Below are 27,104 nucleotides of genomic sequence, written 5' to 3'. Positions count from 1 at the left end.
GGAAGAAGAAGTAGAGGATCCGAGTGACCCGGAAGACATGGAGACGGGTGGTGGTAATAGTTCCCAACATGGGGGTTGGGATTATTCATCTGGGTATGCGTCATACGATAGTAATTGGGCCCACGCGGGGTCAATTAATGATGTGGTGGAAAGGCATAGGCCTTCCACTTATGGTAATTGGTCGGATGAGTCTGGGCTCTATTTGACCATCAAACCTTTATAGGGGCATATCATGAACGCGTTGAGAAGGAGAGACATGACCGTGTAGAGATGTGGAACCGTGCTCAAGCTTACGGGCGAGAGCATAAAATGAACATGCGGAATTTGGATGATCGGAACAGAAGAATGCATGACCAATGGCACGCCGGTGAACCAGTTGTTCCGGATCAACCAAATGTGGATTACACATCTTTAATCCACTAATATTGTACGGTGCGTTATCCTGAACCACCCCTTCATCATTCCATGTGGATAGATCCGATGCAGTCGTTGACACCACCACCACCATCTGGAGAAGGTAGTAGAGGAGGAAGTGGAGCATTTAACTTAGGCGAGTTTTCGGACTTTATGACGTCTATCTTCGGGCCGCCACAACCGCCCTACTATTGGTTTGGTCCTCATCATGTTAGGTGCACGTTGTTTTGTATATTATTTGTATAATTGTTTATTTTGTGTTGCATTTTTAGTATTTGGGTGGATGGGAGGAAAATGAAACACTTGAATTAGTGTTATGGGTCATGAAAAGAGGTGGTGTTTTTAAGTGGTGGTATTTTTGTTTTTTTTTTCTCGAAACCATACATTGGGGACAATGTATCCCAAGTGTGGGGATGGGGAAATTTTTCGTTGTTTTTTTTTTAAATAAAAAAAATTTGAAAGAAAACCGGAAAGTGGTAAGATGGCGGGGTAAAGTTTTGGTCCCTTTTCATGGTCATAATTCCCTTAAAAACCAAGTTTGCTTAGTTGTTTTAAAAATGAGATGAGTAGTATTTTAGTCAAGGTTAGCATGCTTTCGGTATAATAACCCACATAACATGTCCATATTCACTTGAGTATTGGGAAAATGAAGAGCGGTGATGGAATGGTTATTCTCCGTTAGAACTTGTGCTATCAATGCATTTCAAGACCTTAGCTTGGCATAAGTGCAAAAGTGATAGAGGCAATTAGGTTTAAGCCTCGTCCGGATGAGCGGGAGTGTGGGTCTTGGGGGTTGGGCCTCATACATTACACATATGAGCGCTGGCAATGAGAGGGGCGGGGGGTTGGTTCCCTTAGAAAACTTTATTGGACCTATACTTTTATTCAATTAATCCCGATGTTATGTTACGAGACGATCCGGCTTGGTAGGTTTTTCTTTGTATTTGTATTTGTATTTGTATTTGTATTTGTATTTGTATTTGTATTTGTATTTGTTTTGATATTAATCAATAGAGAGTAGTAGATTTCATGCTTGCATGCAAGTTTAAGTGAAAAAAATAAAAAAAATATATATGAAAAAAAAAGAGAAAAAGAAAGAAAAGGTTGGGATTCAATGTCCAAAGTAGTGTGTATCGAGTTTGTGATGCAAGTTAGTAGTGCATATAGTCGTTTATTTTATTGTTTATTTAGTTTTATGTAACAAGCCGAATCGGATCGCCTGAGCCACTTTCAATATTCCCATTCCATACCTTTACACCTAGCCCCATTATAACCCGTTTTAAGACCTCTTGATTTGCATTTGTGTTAAAGCATATATAGGTGGAGACTTGATGGTGGTACAAGCGTATGCGAGGAGAATTGAGTACTAATGGAATATATGGAACGATCACCGATAAGAGTGTTAATAAGTGATGGTGTGTTATGTGTGGGTAAAAACTGAAAGCATGTTAAGGTTTACTAGAATTCTATGTTTTAAATATAATATTAAGTGATACTAATGCAAACCTCTAATAATGAGGGAATAGGGTATGATTTGGGACCTTTACTGAGTCGGGCTTGTTGGTATGTTTGGTGGTTATGGTTTAAAAACAATTGGTTTGAAGTGTTGCTTGGGGGCAAGCAACGGTTAAGTGTGGGAATGTGACGAGTGACCCATAGGGAAGCACTTAATTGAATTAAAAGATATAAATATACTTGCGTAATTAATTAAATCTCGTATAATTAGATGACTATAGTTACCCATGTGATTGCAGGTTTGAGGAGGTAAAGGACGACATTACGAGAACTTGGGCGAAAACGGTGAAGAAATCGGAGCTAAAACGAGAGAGATATGAAGAAAGCAAGGAAATGGAACAAGTTAGACCGTGGCCCACGGTTCACACCATGGACCACGGTCCAATGTGAACAATCTGAGCAAAGCTCACCGTACCGTGGGCTGAAGCTGACCATGGAGTGAACCGTGGCCCACGGTCTGGACCGTGGACCACGGTCCGAGCCATAACTGCCACTTCTCTTTGTTTTATTAAGCTGTTTTGGCTGGTCTTGATCTTTCAATGGGGACTACTTGGAGAAGATTTATGAAGAACAAAAACACTATATTGGGGTTTGTAATCATAAGATTATGTTTTTGATTGCTATAAACAAGAGAATTGAAGCAATGATTCACCAAACCATGAGTGGCTAATTCCCTTGGTGATCATCTTGGATGTAAGATTTAATTAATACACTTGTTATGCTTTGATTTCTAGAATAATAACTTTGCAATGTTTGTCTAGTTATTATGGTGTTTGATTAATTGATTGTAAATTGTTGCTTGTATTTGATCATAACCTAAACCATACGTTCTTGGTGCCATTGGCAATCGAGATATCATGGGAGGAATTAGGGTTGAATATTAGTTAATTGATTATCGGGTAACAACCTTGCGTTTTATTAATCCAAGTACTTAGTTCCCTTTTATCACAAACAAGTAATCAAACATGAACTATGTCTATGTGGTTCTTTCTAGTAAGCATGAACATTAGTGTTGATTTAAAATTGAAATCTAAGATGATCGCTTTCGTTTAATCAATTTACAAATTTCAATAGTTGTGTTGCAAGTGTCTTATTTTATTTTAATTAATCTAAAAACCAAACAATCAAATCTGATTTTACTTTTACATAATTTTAGTTTAATTTCATTTTTTGATAAAGCTACTGGTAAACACGCATTCCACAAACTCTTTGTGTTTGACACCCACTTACTGCTATCTATTTAGTTGTAATTGGTTTATTTTTGAGTGAGTCTTCGACCTCTCGTCAGTTTTGAACGCACACATGAAAGAGAACTGTTGTTCAGCCTCTTCATGTTTACATTAGGGGGTGAACCCAACGAACTTGATCCAATGGTAGATCCCGATGCCATAAAGCATACATTAGGAGGCTGATTACTGCTTGGATTGCCATCGGGAGAACTCTGAGAAAAGAAAGTTGTAATCGGGACTAAATTGCCATTGTTGTTCGCAGGTAACGCTCCAACATATAGTGTAGGATCTCTGGCTATCTTTTAATGAAGTCTGACATTTCATATCGTATTCACATTTCTCAATTTTATTAATAAACTCTTCGACCGTGAGATTTTCATTTCTGAAATAGCCATTTTCCTTCAAAACAAGTAAGAAGGTGGAATACGTTGTAGCCAATGCATTCTTCAATGTGTCTTTCTTGTCCATCTCGCTCAGTTCTAACTTAACCGTGGACATCTCAGTAATAAGATGACAGAACATGCTAATCATCTCCTCAATAGTCTCGTTATTTAGCAGTGTAACGTTTATAAATTGAAACTTCACCGTCGTTTTCTTGCTCTCAAGTGTATTACCCAAGCTTCGAGTCTTCAATTGGGCAAATAGAGTCGCGCATGGCTTAATGTGACTGAATTGACGGAAGACGTTTTCAGGTAAAGCCATGGTCAATGTCGAATAAGCTTTCGTTTCGTTATCCATCTCTTTGACTTCATTTGCCTCATACATGCTGAATAATTTGTCAGAATATCCAGTAGTCGCACTTCCGACTAGCGGTGGCATGTATACAACATCTGATGGAACACAAAGTTTACATCTTATTGCATCGAATTATCCTCATATTTTAGTCGAACTCCATGCAAATTCATTGTGTTTTATACTTATTTGAGTTATTTGTGAATTTGCAGGTCCGGGCGCCCGCCCGATAAAGAAAAGATGAAAAGAGGGCGTTTCTTGGAAAAAAAACCCACAAACTGCCAACCTTGCACGGTCAAGTCAAACTTGGCATGACCGTGCTTCCCGGGAATCAAGACAGTGCAAGCCAGTGCGAGAGCCAGTGCCGAGAAATCCATGCCAGCATGACAGTGCCAGCCCGTGTCGCACGACCATGCAAGCCCATTCAGAATGGTCGTGCAGAACAGAGAAATCTAAACTTTTGGTCGGAAAAAAGCAAGGCGTTGACTTTCCACAAGTTGGCACGACCGTACCAGGCGTCCAGACAGCTTATAAACACCTCCATTATCTTCATTTGTGGTGTGGAGCCTTAGGGGAATTCTTTCAAACTTTTGGAAAATTAATTTGTGTGTTCTAATGAGAATTCAGGGCTTCCATCATCCTTTGATCATCCTTTCAAGTGCTCAATCATCGTTCTTTTTAGTTTTCATTTTTATTGTTCTTGAACATGAAGTGTAAGATTACTTTGATTTTGATTGTTGTTATATCAAGCCTTATGGGCTAAATACTCTTGTTACTTAGATTATGTTGAAGCTTTTTCTTATGTGATATTTTATCTATGCATGATTTTGGCAAGTTTGGTGTTCTTCAATTTTATGATAGGTTCTTGAATAGAGTTTGATGGTTGAATACTTGTTATAATTCCTAATCTTGTTAGTTTGATAGATGCTTAACCATAATATGTTGGAAAACTATGTGTTGAGTGTCTGTTTATAAACTTAGTTTGTATATGCATTCTTAGTTTGTATCATCAAGCTAGGAATAACTAATGAAAATGAACTTGGTTATGAATTTTAACAAGTATGAAACCTATCACTTAATATTGGAAAATTGCATGGTGATAACATGATTCTTTGATTTAATTGATGTTTGCTAGACATTAAGGCCATAATCCTTAGTTTATATTTTTCTAATTAAAAGATTCATTTGTTTAACTTGGTTTCTTGAACCTGTCTACTTTATTTTTAGGTGGTTAGGATGTTGTTTTCATGCTAGCTTTCCTTTAATTATGAGATTAGGTAGTTTTGACAAACTTACTAATCTATGGTTATTAACTTGAGTGAACACCCATCATGATATTTTATTGATAGTACTAGGTTGCCTTGATTGGAATTTAATATTGATGTTTAACTCAGGATATTTTGTCATTATCATTGTTATCTGGTCACTAAGTTTAAGTAGATACATAGTTTAGGTAACTTTGTTTGGATTGATTGTTAGTGTATTGTTATTTGCCTTGTCATTATTGTATGTTAGTTTAGTAATTTGAAAACTTATTTGAATTTCTTGTTTGGTTTATCATTTACAAAGATTTAGTATCAAAAATTAGCCGTGTCCATGGATTGACACTCGGTTCTTACCGACACTTTGCTACAAATGATAGGTACACTTGCCTCTCGTGTGTGGTTCAGTTATAGGTGAAAACTCATTTTAGAACCCCAATTTGTGTGAAACTTTTATCCAAATTTTATATATATATTCACACACGTCAACATCCAAATGATGAACACATTCGGGATAAATAGAACCCAAATGTGCTCAGAACGTCGGTTCCCATCTTAAAAAATTGTCACACCCCGTTAAGCGATTTGCGGAAGCGTCAAATGGAAATGTAACAAACACCTCTGGTATCAACCACATTGATTATAAAGAACAATACAAACTAGTTTACAATAATTTACATCGATCTAACTTGGTTTACAACTAGGTGATACAAACTAAATCTAGCCCGTGAAAGCGGCTTTACTTCTTACTAGCGCACTTGCATCAATTCACCCAGCATTAATCGCAAGTCAAACACATAGCACATTGACTTTCTAGTCCAAGTCTAGTATACCTGAAAAACATGTTAAAATAGGTCAACTACAAATAGTTAGTGAGTTTCAAGAAATCAGTTGTGCGTACAATAATCATAGTTTGTATATACGCAAGTATGTATGTATGTATGTACGTTCACAAGTATGTTTGTTTGTATGTTTATGATGTAATTATGCTAAGCTACAGTGAAGCCTTCACTGTCTGTTCATGTTGCGTGCATCCATTTCCCACGCTTAATCAACCACTGTGGCCCCCTTTCCACCCACAACATGCCCCGAGTATCTATGTCTAACACTACATAGCGTGTTTGTATAATTATGGTCATGTGCAAACGGTTGTATGTCTCGGCAAACCGTGTCGGCTCCGTTTGGGTTTGTCAAACCAATATTACAATTCACAAGCCACCGGCTCAAAGTTAATCACTGTGTTCGTGGGGACTTTTGCGTGTTAGCAGTTAGATAATTCCCATCATCAAATAATTCAGAGTATATAGATATGTATAGCAACATGTTTTTCACCCCAAAAGTTTGTAAAAACAGTTTAAAAGTGGGGTCATGAAACTCACGGTTTTATCAGGATTCAGCACAGCGTCGGCTCGTGGTTTGTTTGACTCGTCTCACTGGTCCCTATGATGAATATTATAATAATATTAATATTTTAATATTATTATAATCAATATACTAAACTGGGTTGTATATCTAATCTGGGTATAGTTGTTATGCCCAGAAAGTGCCAATAGGCTTAGATTGTGATGTTGTTCAATGTCTAATACCTAAAACCGAACTTGGCTAAGTTTCCCCGTTTTCCCAGCTGGGCCAAGTTGTTCGTTTATGCGTTCAGAAAACAGTTATGGGGATGTAAGCTTGGGTAAATGTGTTGGTCGATAAAATGATTAAGTTATAAAGGAAGCCTTGACTATCTGTTCGTGCTGCGTGCGTCCATTTCCCATGCTCAATCAACCACCGTGGCCCCCTTTCCGCCCACAACATGCCCCGAGTATCTATGTCTAACATTACATAGCGTATTTGTATAATTATGGTCATGTGTAAACGGTTGTATGTCTCGGCAAACTGTGTCGGCTCCGTTTGGGTTTGTCAAACCAATAGTACTATTCACAAGCCACCGGCTCAAAGTTAATCACTGTGTTCATGAGGACTTTTGTGTGTTAGCAGTTAGATAATTCCCATCATCAAATAATTCAGAGCATATAGATATGTATAGTGATATAACGTTTAATATATATAAATCCCGTGTGCATTTATTTATTATTTTATTAGTATTGTTCGATTTCTTGCAATATTTGTACACTACTAACATGGTTTTGTATTTTATGTTCCAGGTTTCAATTGTGGTGAAAAGAGGGAGAAAAATGAGCGAAAATGACCTAAACCGAAGAACCGGACCATCAGAAAATGAACCGGACCAGATCAGAAGTGAACCGGACCGGGCCAAATTAATTTGCCCACTCTGCGCGGCCAAATAAGGAGTTTCGGTAGCGTAGCGCAGCCAATTTGCCCACACTGTGCGGCCAAGTAGGGGTGTTTTGGTAGCGTGGCGCGAGCAACCTAATTTCTAGAATATTCCGGGTTTTGGGCTTTAATCACTATATAAACATCCCTAATCTAACCCTTAATCAGATCAGAAGTTGCCAGCCGAATTTGGAGAATTCCCGAGCTTAGGATTGCTACTTTTGGTGACTTTGGTATTACCTTAGCGGTTTTAGTTCGTTTTCGCCCTACTAATCAAGTTTTCGGGTTCTTGTGCTTCTATGCAAGCTAGGTACAGGTCCTATGTCACAAACCAAGAAAGTTTCATCAACATGGCAGCCTCATAATTTAAGGTTTTGGCTAGGGTATTAAACCGAACTTTTGAACTGTAAAAACGTTATTTAAACCCTATAATCCGTGTTTATGGCCAAAAAAAACTATCAAAACAGGTTCCTAACCATGCGTATGATCAAAACATGTTTTTGAACTATTTTTAGGATTTTTACATGGTTAAGAATGATTTTTAGTAATCAAACTATGTTTAGGAATGATCAAACATGTTTAAACCATGGATTAATGATCAAAATTATGAATATTACCTTAGAGTTTTGTGTTGATGAAAAACCCAGCAGATGGTGTCCAGATTTATGTTGAAATATTGATCTTCAAAATATCTAAACTTTGATTTATATGAAAGATAACTTTAAGGGGGGTTTTCCCCATCTTGGCAAGCAGAAGGGTGTTTGGCCCTTTTTGGGCCCAATATTAGCCCACTAATTACTTTTTTGCAAGCCCAAATGCTAAATCTTGAGTCCAAGTTTATTTTGAGTTTGGTTTTTGGCGATAAAAATATATCGGGTACGATAAATAGTGCGAAAACGAGTGTTTTTCGGCTATTTTTGTGTAAATTTATAAAAACATACTATATGTTTATAAAAATCAAAAATATTTTCCGGATCGCTTAAAACATTTCAAGTAAGTGTTTGGTAATTCTTTTTCGGCTTAACGGATGATCAATGCTTGGTTTGTAACTATCTTTCGAGTTTAAATCAATAGCTGGTAGTTAAATAAGCATGTTTTCGTTTAACTTGTTTGCTATCGAACTAAAGCCATAATATTAATATATTAGCTTATATTAATCGTATATCACTTATAGATGGCCCCCCATATCTGGGTCATAACCAGACCCGTTCGGTTAATCGTTCGTTTGATACGTAATAAGCATTTAATTGCTTATTCGGATTGTAAATACAGAGGTGTATCCGGTTTTATCACGAATGTCACAAAAATCAAACATGTTAAGCAGCTTTGGACACTTATTGTGAGATCCAATTTTGTTGTCCATTGTAAGCATTTGCTGCATTAATGCGTTATGCGAAGCTAACGCATAATACGAGACATGAGAAGACATTGTTATCAACTTTTGAAAACCAAAGTACGGAATTTGACAACTTGAAAACTTGATCAATGAATGACTATTTTACTATAGACACGAATGAGATAACCAAACGAATGACTATGTTACTATAGACACGAATGAGATAAGCAAACGAAAGAGACACGAATGATACTCTAATTGACACGAATGACTGATTAGTGTTTATACGAATGACAAACGAATGATATTGACACGAATGAGCTTTGACGAATTTGAGTGACGAATACTGTAGTGACAAATGTGATTTGTTAATGAATGAGTGATTAATGACGAATGGGTTGAACGAATGGTTTCCAGTAACGAATGAATCCAAATTTCACGAATGTCCAGTTACAACTGATTGATAGCTGGCACGAATCAGTTACAACTGATTAACGAATGAAGCTTAACGAATGACCACTCATCCACACGAATGAGCATTCATCCTTGTCTAGAAATTCAAACTTGTACAAAAACTAATCAATACACCACAAACCTAACACTAATCAACTCGGAATTAAATTCTGAACTCGTCCAAACTCAAATCAAACCACAATTCAAACCAAAACCAAACCAATTCCTTAATTCAAACATTCATCATTCCCGCCATTAACTCAAATCCATTCCAAACCTTAAAGCTAATACAATTAACCTTCAATTCTATCAACAAAACTCAATTAACATCAATCCGAAGCCATAATTCATCCAATTAGATCAAAATCAATGTATAAACGAATGGATTTCAGTCTCTGGTTTAGTATACTATTAACCAGTACTGATAATCAACGAATCAATACAATTAATCAATGAATCACACGAGATCAGAATCCTCTCAACTCTGATACCAATTGAGAGAACTCAACGAGCCTGAAGGATCTCAACGAGCCTGAAGGATCTAGTTCTTAGATGACAAGATGTGATTCAGATTCATTACGATTAGGTTGATGATGATAATGATGATGATGATGATGATGATGATGATGATGATGATGATGATGATGATGATGATGATACGTTAGTGTGTGTACTATGTTTTTCTGGAGAGAATTTGTGAGAGTAACAGTATGTTCTTACATATAGGAAAATTCTCTTTTAGTTTAGAATAATGTACAGCAAATATATAGGAGAAGAGCTCATTCGTTAAGACATATCTTAACGAATGACTCATTCGTTACATTAACATTATGAATGACCCTTAGTCATTTGTCCCTATTACATAAATACGAATGGCCTACATTCGCTATCACATTCATTATTCAAGGGTAACGAATGTGGCTTACATTATGCAAATGGACTCATTCGTTACAGGGTAACGAATAAGCCTTACAATTAGGCGAATAGGCAATACATTAAAATTATAGAAGTACCTCCTTCCCCTGAGCAAGATGAGGATGATTCATATGAGAGTGATAGTGATAGTGATAAAAGTGATGATGATAATAATGACAGAGGCAATGATGATGAAAGAAATGATATTGTGGCTGTAGAACCACAAGCAGAGCAACCACATGAGATTGATGAACCAGTTTATGAAGTTGTTGAACCTATTGCTGAACCTGTTGGTTATAAGTGGTCTTAAATGACAATCCAGAGATGGATATGCAAGTTGGGAATGTTGAGGTTAATGTTGAACCAGCTTCGAGAATTGAAGAGAAAAATGAAGAGCCAGTTATGGGCAGTAGTGGAAGAGAAAGGGAAACTATTGATGATGATACTTTCATTGAAAATGTGATTACACAGGTAACAGAAAACATTCAAATGATCACACCACCCGTTTCACCAGATCCAGCAGTTGACCAAGATGACATCTCTTCAACTGGAACAGAACCATTCTCACCTGGTCCTGAACCAACTCATGATTCAGCACCCACCTCACTAGAAAACACTGAGGCATTTCTATCCATCCCTGAAACAATAAATGACAAATCAGTATCAACACCTACAACATCACCACAAGACGAACCAGCTAAAGAAACACCAGCCAACCAAGATATACCTCCCACAATTCAAACAACCATTCCACCATCACCTGAAACTTCCTCTAACCAACCTGAGTCTAAAATGGAATTCAAACCTGATCAAGACACACCCTCATCCTCTCCTTCCTATCTAAATGAAGATTTGTTGGTGAGCAACATGGAACTGGATTTTGAAAACATACTGCTCAAGGAGAAAAATGCTATACTGGAGTTGAAAAACAAGACCTTAGAGGAGGCACTTCAAGAAGCACTATTTAAGATTCAAACCCTAGAACAAGTTGAGGTTGAGAAGACCTCAGATGTACCAAAACAGGGGGAGAATGTTGATGAAGAAATTGTCTTGGAGTTGGTTGGCAAATTATATGAGGATGAGAGCAGTGAAAGTTCAGAAGTTAAGACATCAAATGCTCTAAACCTGATAAATTTGGAATAAGATGAGGAAGAGGAGGAAAAAGATGGTAGGAGAGAAGCTGAAGATCAGGGGGAGTATAAGATGGATGAAGAGACCCCTGAACAAGTTCAGAAAAGAAAATTAAAAGGAAAAGGGATAGCAAACTCAGAAAAGGATTTACATCCAAAAGTTGTTCCTAAGGTTGTTTTTGGTGATGAGATTCTTGATAAGAATGTGGTCATAGACCCAGATGTGACTGAGGTGGAATCTGTTAAGAAGGTTATGGAAATCATAAGGTGGAATCTGTTAAGAAGGTTATGGAAATCAGAAATGTTGAGTTTAATGAAGAAGAGGATGATGAAATACCTCAAGAGGTCTTGGAGACTCTTATCAACTTAAAGAAGAAAGCATAAGAGGAAGAAAGAATGAGAAAGGCAGCTGATGAAAGTATAGCCGCTGTTATGGAAGAAATGAAGAAAAACCAAGTTGAACAGTCCAAAAGCTTTGAATTTGGTCTGGGAGTAAGAGAAGAGCCAAGAAAAGATGAAGGACCAAAGATGCCATGGAATAAATATGTAAAATTCATAGCTCAGTTGGTGATGCTCAAAACCTATTATGATATTCTTCTAAATCCTGAAGATCATGCACCAGAAACTGTAGAAACTGCAAGAACGGCTCAGGCTACAGAAAGAGAAGAGGATTGGATAGCAAGTCAATTACTAATAAAGAACATCCCTGAACCAAGAGTGGAAGAAGTGGTTGATGAAGAAACTAGAGACACTAAAAATGAACCAATCATCTCAGAGCCTAGAGTTGAAGAAGTTTTTGATCAACCAAACACTGAGAATGTTGTTGAACCTATTATCACTGAACCCATATGATGTTGAAGAACCTACTGCAAAGGAATCTGAAAAGAGGAAAGAAACGATAGAGATTGAGATTCCCAAATTGAAGAGGCTGAAGACAGATAAACCAACTGTAAAGAAGGTGTATACTAGGAGAGAAAAGGAGAAAATCATTGGCATTGATGAACCAGTGATTGATGCTCTACATGGATTAAATGAGATGACAGAGGTTGAGGAAGATGAAGAAATAATTAAAACCGATCCGGTGATTATCTTCCTCTTGCAATATGGGATAAACTTTGAAATCTTGAAGAAAATGTCAGAAGCAGAAATGAACAGTTGGCTGAATTGAAACCCAAGGAAAAGAAACAGATTAGGGAGAGAAATGAGAAGAAAGAAAAGGAGGACAAATCATATCTCTTGAGTCTAGGATACGAGCAAAGACATATTAATCATATGACCAGAGAGGGGATATCTGAATCTGCTGATGGATGTAGAAGCAGAGAGTCTCAGAGAACCTTCCTTCTCCAAGCAGGACATGTAATTTCCTATCTCAACAGATAGCCCTTTGCAGAGATTGACAGATTATGCAGAAAGGTTGTCGTTGACGATACTGCAAGGTACGTGAGGGAAGTTAAGAAGAAGAAGGAGGAGGAAGCTAAACAAAAGTATCAAGAAATGAAGAAGAAGTACAAGAGCCAGAAGGGAGAAGAGACTAAGGGACGTCAGATGGTTTGAGTTCTCTTTCTCTGAATCAAAGAAAAGAAGAGCTCAAAGAACCAGTGGCTCAAGCTCAACTACAAGAAATTTAAGAGAGAGCCTAGCAATGAGGAGAGAGATGCAAGTGCCTAATTCACAAGTACAACAGGGTGGCAGAATTGCTCACATTACAATTAATAGGCAAAGTGAGTCGGTGTCTCTGAGAAATGCTGAAGGGAGAACAATTGCAATAGTTGAACAAGACTCTGAGCTGGAGTATATACACATCCAGGATTTACAGGATATAATAAATGTAAATGTGCCTCTGGAGTCTGAAGATGCAGTTGAGCTAGACATGTTTCAACAAAGAGCTGCAGCTGTCAGACAAGAAAAGATGATCAAAGACCAGGAGAGACATTGAAATGGATAGCAAGGATGGGAGCTTTAAAAAAAATCTAACGCATTTTTGTTTATCTTTTTGTGTGTTTTTATTTTGATAATTATTGTAATTTTATACAAATTTTAATTTTGATGTGTAATGCCCAAGAGGCAAAATTTGGTTATGTAATGTAGTGACTATTACCTGAATTGATTATCTTTAGAAATTGATACATTTGTAACTTAATGAAAGTATGTTTTGGAGCATCGGAGTTTGTTCCAATCTAGGGGAGATTGTTGAGTTGGAAATTTACAAGGAAGATTAGAATCTTCTCAACCTCTTCAAAGAAATGGCTAAGTATGGACTTCGAGCAAGCTTAGACGTTCGAGCATGGTTTACTACCTCGACCATGATGTCTTATGCTCTTAAGACTATCTTCTGGAATTTCTTCTAAGTGTTGAAGGCTTCGAGCAAGCTACACTTCGTCAAGCAAGGATGTTCTTCATCGAGTATGGATTGCTAATCAAACAAACAACTTGATCTATCCAGCTTAAACCAAGTCTTCCGAGCACGTTGGTGGGTCGAGCATGGATATAATAAATGAAGATCTCATATGTTCTAAGTATAAACTTCGAGCATGGTTCAATCCCGAGCAAGCTTCACAACCGAGTATGCTGAAGATTGTTCACAATAAGTCACAAGACAGGATTGAAGAGATTAAGAAGAACATGCTTGCTCGTGGGACACATTTTTAAGGCCCCGAACCCCGGGAACCCCACAGTTGGTATTCATACAAAACACTGATAAAAATATTTGAACTTGAAAATAATACATTTCATTAAAATAACCAATTCAGAGTATAATTCAGCGGAAAAGATAAATAATAAAATAAGTTCCCAAAACCAGTTTAAATGCATTTAAATAAATGTTAAAAAGAAAACGTTTATTATTATTGAAACATCCGACTAAGTATGCTCTCCACCGTCCAAGTAGCTTCGTGCACGTCCAAGCGGCAATGCATCCACCTCCTAACCTAAAACTCACACTAACATGCACACAAAGTCAGCTTGAGCTGAGTGAGTTCAAGTTTTAATAAATAACATAAATATAATAATCATAATAGTCATTCCCAAAGGTTTTAAACTATAAAAGGGATACATCAGTTAGGCCATCATCTCCGATAAATAATCATCCTTATGTATATATACATGTACAAACCTACATATAAACATCTTTATAAGTGCATCCCTATATATATAAATATATATATATAACATCCAAGTAATAACATCAGGGTCGAGCAAACGTACAACCCAAACACGTAACATCAGGGTCGAGCAAACGTAACCCAAACACGTAACATCTTATCAACGCATGCAAACACAAAGTAGGCATACGTAACATCAGTAGTCGATACGACTACAACATCGCCAAATATAGGCCAAACAATAATATATATATATATATATATACTATAACATCCCAAGGCCTACCGTATACTAGCAAGCCTATGTAAAACAGTTTAAACGTTTCATCAAGTAAAATCACTTAGGTGTGCATGCTAGCCCAAAACATAAAAGAGTAAAAAGGGGCATCATGAAATCCTGACATGAGACACGGATTCACCACGAGCTAGAGAATCCCTAAGTAATCCCAAGACTCAAACACCTGTCGGTTTACATTCAATCAATACTAATGACATCAAGATGACTCGTTTATCCTATGAGACGTTCCAACGGGGTTCGGGTCACCTAAAGCCTCGACCTCATCAAACTAAATCACAATAGCCCCCGAGGCCTCACATTCACCAATACGACCCTTAGATACTCCCGGGAATAAAGAATTCCCAAATTACCCCCGGAAGCACTAGGTGATACCAATACGCACGTTTAAGAGTCGTTTAGGCCATTAACATCCAACTCTACCCCGTGTGGACCCATTATGATAAAATCACAGCCAACAAGTCCACACGACGCCACACGAGTCAAATGGGTCGGTAACCCGCAAGTACAACGCACCAACTATTCAATAAACGCAATTGCGCGTTGTACCGACCCGTTGGAGTAACCGACAACCAATTCAGCCCCATAACTTATAAAAATGAATTTTGAACAGCCCGTACATCAAACCGAGTATCCCCAAGCTGAATTGGTCGTTAATAACTTCAACTCTCGCGTTAAACGCACCAAACTACAATTCTAGTCAACCGAACATAACAACCAAACTACAATTAGTTGACCGACCTAACGAACACCAATGAACATGATTCTCACATATGTTATACTAGAAATACCTAGGAAGATTTTTGTGCAAAAACCTCAACCAAAACAGTCCCGGAAATGCTCAATTGGACAGCCACCCGATTAAGCCTAAAACGAACTTATCGATCAATAACAAGTAAAACGTGCAGATTTTAGCATGCGAAGATGCATTTAATTACATAGGATAACCTTTGAAATAAATTATTAAATTTTTACCAGACTTTAATAAATGTCTTAGGTCTATAAAAATGTTTTTATTATATTTTTCTAATGGACTCAAAAATTATAAAAATTCCTCCAACACAGCAAGGAACGTGCAGCTATTTCAGTGTGCAACAAAATGGTTTTATTTTTATAAAAATCATTAGGCAGCCAAATTAAATGATTCCAATCGGGTTTGGTTCCTAACTCAAAATACTAACTTCCAGAAGTAGAACCAACCAATTTGGACTTGTCGAAAAAGGGTTATGACGTCGGGAAGACAGACCAGAATCCGTCTTCCCGCATCAGCTTTGACACTCGATCTTATAAAATCATAAAAACCATTCAAATCTCGTCCAAAAATTACATATTATACCTTTCTGGAAACTAGACTCAAAGTAGAACATCATGGAAACAAGAATTGATCAAAAACAATGGATTATCATCGCGTTACAGACCCTACAATAAACATATACGAATCTGTCAGCAAACTGTTATCATCAAAACTCAACCTTAACGACCAATAAGCGCGTTAATATGATCAATTAAGGTGTAAAAGACATGGGGAATCATAAAACCAACCTTGAATTGACGTTTTTACAGTTTAATCTTGGCGGCACAGAAGGAAAATCGCAAGGGGGGTACCAGGTCCGATCGCAGCTGCTAATGGGAGTTAGGGTTAGGTTATTTTTTTGTTTTATGATATAATATATGAAGTTACATCCAAGTCCCTCCAAATTGAAGTATAAGGCATTATGGAAGAAAAGTTAAATGGTTTAACGTACCGAGATGACCTAAAGGGTTCCGAGAAACGTCGGTTAAATCCCGAGAATTATACATACTTTACAAGCTTTAACTTTTGGAACCGAAATTAACGGGCGTTACAATATTTGAGCAAAGCAAGGATAAGTCATGAAGATTGAGGTCTGCTAGAGTAGAATATTTTCTGTTGAAGATATTCTAAGTAAAGTCTGCTCGAAAACTTGTTCTCGAGCATGCTGTGCATTACAAGTCTGCTCGTACAAGGAATTATCATACTCGAAGACTTGTTTAAATTTGTATTTATTTTTTTCATTCATTATCTAATCATTAGGGTTTCTAGAAGGAATGTCTAGGCCTATAAACAGAATACGAGGTTGCACGAACTAGGGAACGAGTTTTTACGGATTACGAGAGCATAAACACCAGAGCGAATATTCCTCTTTGTGCTACCTCGTACCTCTGCCGTCACGAAACCTAGACATTCCATGCAACATTAATCACAGTTCATAAAACGATATATCAATATAGTGAATCTTTGTTTACTGCTTTTATCGATACTACTGAACATTTATTATCATACCAATCTTCATTCCCAATCTTTGAATAAACTAATTCTGCCGGTTTATTCAAGAGGCCTTTGGGTTATTTGATCTAGTGTGCTCTTGTCAACCTATATAGGTTTGCACTAGGTACGGTCCTGACAAAAGACAGTACATAGACGTATTCACGTCATAAAGAAACTTTAAACATATTCATTCTATAAAAAGATTGAGCGTATTCACGCTATCTAAGTTTAGACGTATTGACGCCTATAAAAAAGTTTAGACGTATTCACCTTTGTTCTTGATCAGTGTATCTTACTGATTTATACTTTCTTGCAATCTCAGACCTATAGTACGAGAATAGCCTTTGTATAAATATCTAGATCAATGATCTAGCTTCAGACGTATAGTCTGTTTCGTATTGCTTTAACCTTGACAAATCATTTGTTTCCATAAAACATTTGGACCTTTAGTCCCTTTGTTTATTCATTAATCATATACTATGTTTCTTTTTAAAGAAGAAACATCTATATTGGGTTTCTTCTTCAAAACATTAATTTAGCTATAACCTTTATATATATTTCTTAATCATACAGAAATATTATTATATTCTTTATGTTTCTTTATCATAAAGAAACAATACTTTAATTATAACCTTCGCTTATGAAAATTCATATTATTCTTAACTGTGATCAAGGTTCGGGCTGTACCCTGGCTATGGTATAAGCCATTATAATAAAACAATAATACTTAAGCGGAACCCCTACCTCACACGGGTATTCAAAGTTAGACGCCTAAGATTGATCGAGTAGCATGTCTACTCTTTATCGCGTTCTAGAGCTTAAACCATTAGAACTTCGGAGCTTGGCACATTCTACATACTCGACACGCTTCTCGAGGTAAGGTATGCGTAAAATGTGTGTTAGTGTGTGTGATGGAACACGGCGTGAACCTTCCTATTTATACTTGATTTTGTGATGCTTCGCATAGAGCGAAGGACAAAAGTTACAACGCGCGTCGCGTGAACCGTCATAATATTTACTGAGTCATCTGGCGTCTTGCCACGTGTCAAGCATGCATAGGAGTTAGTTCACGTAACGCGAAGTAATCCTTGACTGATTCTCCGCGTAGCGCGAAGATTTTAATCATGATATGTTCACATAGCGCGAAGGAAAGGATTTCATAGTTTTTTCTCTTTAAGTCCTTCCACTTTCAAAAATACTAAAGGCGGCTCGCGAACTGCACAGTGCGCCGTCAAAGCGCCACATTACGCTCATCGCCCGAGCCCGTGCACGTCGGGTTCTTCGCACCCTCTACTAGGACTACTAAGAGTGGTTAGCCACATAAGAATATTACTATGGAAACTCTCTTTCTTGAAAAGAGCTTTCATTTTCTTCCCTCCTTCCATGTGGGATGAACTTCTCTTTCTTAATTATACCCATGTGGAATGCTTCCACTTTCTTTCTTCTTTCCATGTGGGATGGATTTTCTTATTTCCTTAACATGAGATGCTTTTCTTATCTCATTTTTCCCATTACTTGTCTTGAAAATATTTTTAATCCCTCATCTTTCAAAGTTGACATTTTTAACCCAAAATAAATATGAAATTTTCCGAGATGTTATAATATATTTTATATTAATATATGACACGAAATTAACACAATCATTTAACTGCTCATAACATTTTTAAACCTTAATATATATATATATAGATATATATATATCAAAACAATTGTAACACACATTTAGATAAAACTTGAAATAACAAACGTAAAAAGGGCAACATACACTTGAAATAACAAACTTAAAAAGCGTAACATAAACTTAATCAAAACACGCATGTGTTCTACGAATCTTATTATAAAACCAGTCAAACTCAAACAATCCGGTTGCGTCTGAGGACCCTAATTCTTGGAATCTTGGAATTTGGAGGAGAACTTGAATCTGAGTCTCCGGTATCATCTTCTTCATTCTCCTCGGCACAGCTAGGAACTTCAATTACCTCGTGCTAGTTTTCATCCTCGGAACTCGAAACATCAATTACTCATCCCATTTCCATTGAATAAGTGCTCTTATACTTTTGCTTTGTTTTTAGAATTTGTGATCCTATTAAAAAAAAGGTTAGTCTACTGAAGAACATTAAATTTAAGACAAAAATACGAACGTACCTCTTCGTTGAATTCAAGTTAAAATTGAGATATGTATGGACTAAAGTGTGGACTGAAGTCAATAATCTAAACACTGTCACTATTTTCCTGATATTAACAAATGTAATAGGATTAGTGTATTTTAAACTAATAAACAATTGATTTGATTGAAATTGACTTAAGTTATATATACTTTGGTGTCATCAGGAGAAGGTGATGCTTTCTCATACTCAGCTTCATCATGTTTGGTATTTAAATTCACAACTAAGTTGTAAGTACAAAACTATGATTTAGTATAATTACAAATAAAAGTTTGTAGTAACGAATTTAGGATAATGTAATAGATGAAAAAACATGTGTTTTATCAGTAGTTGGCATAATTTTCGGCTGAACCTTTCATACAATTAAAGATATTAATCTTTTAATAAGAACGGTAGTATAGAAAATGTAAGGGAAAATGAAACATTCATACATTTACATTGACATGAAGAAAATCTCTTGAGATTAAATTGTCTTCCATGGTTTTCTGTTTGTTTGTGTTTAAAATATGTGTAGAAGAATAGTTTACTATATAATATATATAAATGAAAATAAAGCAGTTATAAAATGATATGCATTTTTAGAAATGTTGTTTAAAAACATGTTCCCTCTCATAAACTAAAACCCCACTAACCTAATTCCTGAAGTGTTAAATGTTTTAAAAAAAACATGTAATGCTACATATAGATCATATTTAATGTGACAGGAATCATATATGCAATATATTAGTATTTAAATATATTCTTCCACTTGATGATTTTTTACCATTATGCTACAATTAAGGTAATTGTTTTTCTATTCGTATGGTAACATATATTTAAAGTTTATGTTGAAATGTGATTATTTGGACGTTCTTGCAGCTTAAAAGCAAGAACGGTTTTGTGCCATTTATAAAATGGCTGCCTTAATTCATAAGTGTTCAGGTTAATAGACTATTAAAACAGGATTATTTTGTGTTGTTAACGGTAATAGACGAAGGACCATTTATGTAGCGTTGGTTGAACGTGGAATGCATAGATAATTGTAAACACATTTTAATTAGCATTTATGTAACCGCATTCCCATTATACCTTTGGTGGACAATAACCACCCCTTAACTTTGCAACATTAGTTTTGAAACAAATTTTGGTTTAATCTCCACAATAGATATTTTAATACGTAAATGTTACTTGCAATTGCAAATGAACCAAAAATTTTGAGTTAGACAATTCTAAATTTACCTTTAAGGAGCGAAGCCAAGACGAGAACAGTAAATGCGTCGAAACGAATAGATCGGCATGTATGCACATTTGAAACTTTTTCAACGATTTATAGAGAGGTTACCACAAAAAAAATGCAATGATTCATTCGGATAAAAAATAACATATAAAAGTAATGTAACGATTATATCACCTACGATATTCAATATTTAAGAGTTTGATTTTCGGAGAATCTTGAATTAGGGTTTGTCTACGTAGATCAAGAGAAAAAAAAGGAAAGTGGGTAGTCGGATTATGGGCCAACAGAAAGTATGATTGTAATAACTGGCCTAATCATTTGTTGAGTACTGGTCATGTTATAAAATAGACTGATAAAGTAAAGCTTGTAACATAAACATAAGACAATTTTAGAAACCAATAAAAAGACACAAAACAACATACAAAAGAAAAAAAGAAAAAAAGAAAAAGAAAAGGCTACAAAGCAACAACTTAAAGCTTGATAACACGATAGTGGCAGTTAATGAAAATTTTGGAATGTTCATTCCTTTGTAGAAACTCTCTTAACGAATCAGCCGTGTCGACAGTTGCATCTTCGGAGGGTGCCTAATCATAATTAGATGGGATGGTAGCATCAACAGTCCTATCACAAACTAAATGGATTCCTTAGAACTGCTGTTGATTTCGACAATGTCATTCCATTTCCATTCTAGCAAGGCTCTGGTTCTTTGTTGTTTCTTCTCTATACGACGGATCTACAAAACATAAATAACTTGTTTGTTGAAAGTTCATAAACTCAATAAGCCATAAATACATTAAAAGTGGAATAGAAAAACTTCATGCAATCTACCTCGTTGCTAAATACACGAGAAAGCTGTGATTTGTACGGACTATAGGGTCCTTAGTGTGTGGCAAATGTGACTGTAAAAGATTATAAGGATTTATCTGGTATTATGTTTCGAAAGCTTATTAGGATTTATAGGAAATGACTGAACATGTGTAATTAATCATTAAATAATAAAAAGATTCACGGCGTAACTTTTACGCCTTGCTTCATTCTTTTGGGCCCAAGTTTATTTCCGACATCAAATTTTCAAGCTCAAATACCAAATTTTCAAAAACTTAAAACCAAAATTTGGTTTTAGGTTCGGTTTGCGGTCAAACCAAAACTAGATGATTCCGATCATAAAGACATTCAACAATTACTCTATGGTCCCTACACAATTTATTACGGTAATAGAGTATTGTGCGAACCTCTGTTCACTCGTAATTTAATGTGATATCATTGGCCTTTTAGGACATTAGACTTGGTATGATTGATACGACACTGCATACCATATGATCAAGAACAGGAAAACTGTTGGAAAATATTGATGACCTACCTATCCATTCACTCCTGCTCTCCTTTACTCTCTCTTCTCTTACATTTACTGCACATGCATATATCATAGAGATTTTCAACTATATTGAACAACTCATACAGGTTCATTTGCAAATGATATTACACATGTTCAGTCATTTCCTATAAATCCTAATAAGCTTTCGAAACATAATACCAGATAAATCCTTATAATCTTTTACAGTCACATTTGCCACACACTAAGGACTTGTTAAAGGTAATACGAATTCACTTGACGTTTGATTAGAGAGAACTCTCATATTATTTTCAATTTCACAAAGAAAGATACTTTTTGCTCGATAATCAAACACATACCACAAATTTTGTTCTATTCAAACACATTGTAATCTAGGAAGAGAGAAGTAGATTATATAAAGGATTCTTAATTGTAAAATGTTACCTTTTCTAGTATCAACGAACATTTGAGTACTATGACATTTTTTGTCAACACAGCAGGTAGCTCTACTCCAATTTCATCACCCGAAAAATTCGATTTAATTCCATCCAAATCAATCAAATGTGTCAACCCATGTGCACTTAGGGTATGTTTGGTTGGAGGTAATGGAATGAAGGGGGAATGAAATGGGAGAATGAATGGAATGGACAAGGAAATGAAATGGATCATTACCATTCCTTTTCTTTGTTTGGATAACCTATAGGAATGGAATTAATTATTAATTTTTATTGTTTGGTATCCAAAAAAATTGTAGAAATGAAATAGAAATAATAAAAACACTCATATCTCAAAATATTTTTTAACCTGAAACCAAAAAATAAAAAAATAAAAATAAAAATAAAATGGCGACGGTGGTAGCTCCGGGACGAAAATGGTGGTGGCAGTGCGATGGGTGGCGGCGGCGGTGGTGGTGGTGTCGACGGAGTTGGTGGTGGTGCCGATGGTAGTGGTGGTAGTGGTTGTTAGGTGGTTGTGTTGTTGAGAAAGTAGGGTGAAGGAGGAATTGAATGAAAAAAGAAGAGGGGTGGGAATGAATGGTTTTGATGGAATGAGATTCCATGTGTAATGGATGATTCCATTCCATTAAGCAACCAAACATCACTTTTTTCATTACCACGTAATGAATCATTCTATTCCTGCTGTTATTCCTGCATACCAAACGCTACCTTATATTTAATTCGACATACTTTACGGATTAAAATAACAAATTTACTTTTTATGTGTTAACTTCTTAAACTTTTAGGGGTTGTTTGGCAACCTCAGCATCAGTAAGTACTGAATTAGTAAAACATGTAAATGGTTTAAAAAAAACTCTAAGCCAATTAGTGCTGAGTACGTCGATGCGATGGTGAATGGTTGTGGACAAGGTGATGGTGAGTCGAGGATGTGATACGTGAGTGGCAAACTATAGGTACGCAATGAACTTATGTGAATGGACAAATAGGTAAAATTTTCATTCAACATCATTTTGAAGCTTAATAGTTAAGAGGTTTGCTAACCGATTTAGAGATGTCATTCTCGTGAACTAAACGCACTAAATATTAACGGATTTAGAAGTAGCATTCTAATAGAAGAATTAAGAAACTACCGAACAACCTCTTAATCTAGTTAAAGCTTAACTTGACACAACTTTTACCAGTAACATACGAGTTAAAATGTAAAAATACTCTTTTACAACCTTTAATGAGTGGTGAAGACTCTTAAACACTTAATTTAAATCTAGCTTCCATTAGTGTTTTATCATAACCACTTAAAGGCCAGATATTCGACATAAACTATAATTTATCTGATCACGTTGATTAACATGGTGTTAACCGGTTCTCGTAAGTTATTTGGTATGATGGTATCGTAGTAAAGCTTTAAAAGCAACCCATAAATTATTATAAAAAGCAACCAACTCTTGAGTGGAGTCTATAAATAGTTCAATCCAAATGTCCACTTCCATCACAAATCACAAGCCTTTCATTGACCATAGTGAGTTGACTGGAAGCTAGCTAGCTAATCCATACAACAAAATGGCCCGGACGTTAATCACCATGCTCATGGTTCTTATCTCTATCCTGGCTCTAGCCAATGGCTCGGACCTCTGCCCTCAGTTTTATGACCACTCATGTCCACAAGCTAAAGACATCATCCAGTCTGCCGTCGCTAAAGCTGTTGCAAAAGAGGCTCGTATGGCTGCTTCTTTGCTCAGGCTCCATTTCCACGATTGTTTTGTCAAGGTCTGATTGTGTTGTTAAGGTCTGTTCTTCCACACCTACCGCATATATACATTTTTCGTCCTCATAACAAAATGCTACCGTTTATTGTAAAATTGAAAAGTCACAAACCTTGTTTTTTTCCCGGGGGGAGGGGGGGGGGGGTGTTCTAAATACGCATATATGAAATTTTTGGATAAAACGCGTAAATTTTACACTACATGAATTTTAACAATTAAAAAGGTTTAATATAAACAAAGTAGAATTTTTTTGCAAAATAGCAAATTTTTGATGGGTAAAATAGTTTCTAGGAGAAAGAAATGATGGTAATGATTTCTAGGAGATCTGTCATTTGAAATGGCGGATCTCATATCATATGTAAGGCATGTCAATTTCTGTCGGATGAGCTGGACAATTAGTTGGTGTTCCGCCATTTCAAATGGCAGATGTCACTTTTTCTGATCCGTCACTTCGACTGACTGTTCACGATACCCATAGTAGCTTGGCCCTATATGTCAAAATGTCTTTTGACAGATGTTTGCCATTTGAAATGGCAAGTGTTGTCTGGACACCAGCCATTTCAAATGGCAAATGTTAACAGTAACCGAACTGCCAGATTTGACCTTTGATTGGCACTATGGTGTCTCGTTTTTCTTTTTATATTTAATATGTTTTTTACTTTTATTTTCTTTTTTAAAGAGACATAATTAATTATTAAAAATAACTTGTATTATAAAGAAAACTAATTTGTTTTTACTTATATATATTTTACTTCTGTTTTTTAATTATTAATAATTAATTATTATTATTAAAAAGAGCAATTAAAAAACAGATTAGTTTTTTAAGAGCATTCACTTCCTAACCATCAAATCTTGTGAGTAGAGTTTTCATAATTTAAAAAAGTGGTTTAGGGTGTTGTGAGTAAATGAGAGAGAAAATATAGTGGTTTTTCTGTATATTTGAAAAGTTACTGTTCACCTCATTTAATTTTTTAATATTTGTTGAAAGTGGTTGTGAGTGAAAGAGGGAGAAAAGATATAAACATATAAAAAAGTATTATTTTATCAAAACGAGAGAGAAAATTTAGTGTTCTCTAGTGTGGAGTGGATGTGAATGCTCTAATATTACTAATTATGCTGCTTTTAATTTAATAATACTAATTATTACTCTATTTGATAACAATAATTAATTAAAAATACTTATTAAAATATAAAAGAAAAATATATAAAACTAAAAACAGATTAGTTTGTAACAATACAAATTATTTTTCGATAATTAATTATGTCTTTTTTAAAAGAGAAAATAAAAGTAAAAAACATATTAAATATAAAAAGAAAAATGAGACTACATAGTGACAATCAAATGTCAAATCTGACAGTATGATTACTATTTATATTTGTTATTTTAAATAACTGATGACCAGACGATACTTGTCATTTTAAATGAGAGATGCCTCTTAAAAGATATTTTAACATATAAGGGCAAGCTACTATGAGTATCATGAACCGTCAGTCAAAGTGACGGATCAGAAAAAGTGACATCCGCTATTTGAGATGGCGGAACACACAAAAAATGTAACACATCCGCTGAAATGACGAAACACCAGCTAATTGTGCAACTCACTCGACAGAAACTGACAGACCCTGCATATAATTTGAGATCCGCCATAATAAACGACAGATCTCCTAAAAACCATTGCCACCATTTCTCTCTCCTGCAAACCATTTCATCCTTCAAAAATTTGCTATTTTGAAAAAAACATTCAAACAACTTAATTGGCGGTAAAATATTAAGAGTAATGAATAGTTACATAGAAAACCATAATAGTGAGAAGAGGACACCATATATATTTAAAATAGTGAATGAGATGCCAATCTATAGTACTCTTAGGTTACAATGTTTATAGGAAAACTATAATAAAAATTATCCAAGTGTGTGACATTGATAAACAAAGAAAAACTTACTCTTTTTACAACCAAATAATGATTTAGGGATGCGACGCTTCGATACTTCTTGACAGCGGTGGAAGCATAATCAGCGAGAAGGGGTCCGTTCCTAACAGCAACTCAGCTCGTGGGTTCGAAGTCATAGACGAAATCAAAGCTGCAGTAGAAAAGGCGTGCCCCAAGACCGTCTCGTGTGCAGATATTATGGCTCTGGCAGCTAGAGACTCGACGGTTCTGGTAATGTATCCTAACACAACCGTATATGGTGATTTATACCTTTCAGCTCATCAATAATGCATGTTATAATGTGAAGGCTGGTGGACCAAGCTGGGAAGTCCCATTGGGCAGAAGGGATTCATTAGGTGCAAGCTTGAGCGGTTCTAACCAAAACATTCCTGCTCCAAACAACACTTTTCAGACCATTCTCACCAAATTCAAGCTCAAGGGTCTTGACATTGTTGATTTTGTATCACTTTCTGGTAAGCTTTAAACATGGTTGATGGAAAAAAGATTAATATTTTGTTTAAAGCAAACTATTTTTTCATGAAAATCTTAAGGATACCTTAATTACAACAAATCTTGAAATTTTCAGTTAAAATTCAAGAAACACTAGCATAGGGGTTTAATTTGCAATTAAAAAATTAGTCTCTCATACTCAAAATTCGTGCCTAATGGTGATCGGGACTGATTTTTCCAGTTCTTAGCGAGTTACTATACTTAGTCCTAGATACGGGTTTTGGTAACTAAAAATTATGACAACAACAGCAACTAACAATTAGTCCTTGATAGACATAAATTTAGTCGTCAATCAGTAACGCATTATACTCCAAGAAATATGATGATTTCTTGATGCTTAAACTTTCCATTTCCCAGGATGTCACACTATTGGAAATGCTAGGTGCACTAGTTTCAGGCAAAGGCTATACAACAAGACGGGCAACGGGCAGCCCGACTTTTCACTTGATCAATCATATGCCACGAAGCTTCGTCAAAACTGCCCAAGATCTGGCGGTGATCAGAACCTATTTTTTTTGGATCCGGTGTCACCCACAAAATTCGATAACAGTTATTACAAGAACTTAATAGCTAAAAGGGGACTTCTAAGCTCTGATGAAATACTTTTTACTCAAAATCAACAAACAATGGAGTTTGTGAAGAAATATGCTGAAAATCAAGAGCTTTTCTTCCAGCAGTTTGCAAAGTCTATGATTAAAATGGGAAATATTACTCCTTTGACCGGTAAAAGTGGCCAAATCAGAAAGATTTGCAGGAAAGTTAACAGTTAAAAACAGGG

At 35.8% G+C, this 27,104-nt stretch overlaps 1 protein-coding gene across 1 annotated transcript; it reads left to right on the top strand.

Annotated features, from left to right (window-relative positions):
* The first annotated feature begins 23,594 nt into the window (after positions 1-23,594).
* LOC143567297 (peroxidase 72-like) lies at positions 23,595-27,104 on the top strand. Its single transcript, XM_077053753.1, has 4 exons — positions 23,595-23,888; positions 25,856-26,047; positions 26,124-26,289; positions 26,684-27,104. Exons 1-4 carry the CDS (start codon positions 23,682-23,684, stop codon positions 27,094-27,096), a joined length of 978 nt encoding a protein of 325 aa, XP_076909868.1. The 5' UTR covers positions 23,595-23,681; the 3' UTR covers positions 27,097-27,104.

Source organism: Bidens hawaiensis, unplaced genomic scaffold (assembly GCF_021521415.1).
Source record: "Bidens hawaiensis isolate Kalapana, Puna unplaced genomic scaffold, B.hawaiensis_p1.1 tig00023314_1, whole genome shotgun sequence".
NCBI classification, from domain to species: Eukaryota; Viridiplantae; Streptophyta; class Magnoliopsida; order Asterales; family Asteraceae; genus Bidens; species Bidens hawaiensis.
This window is presented reverse-complemented; position numbering and strand designations above follow the sequence as displayed.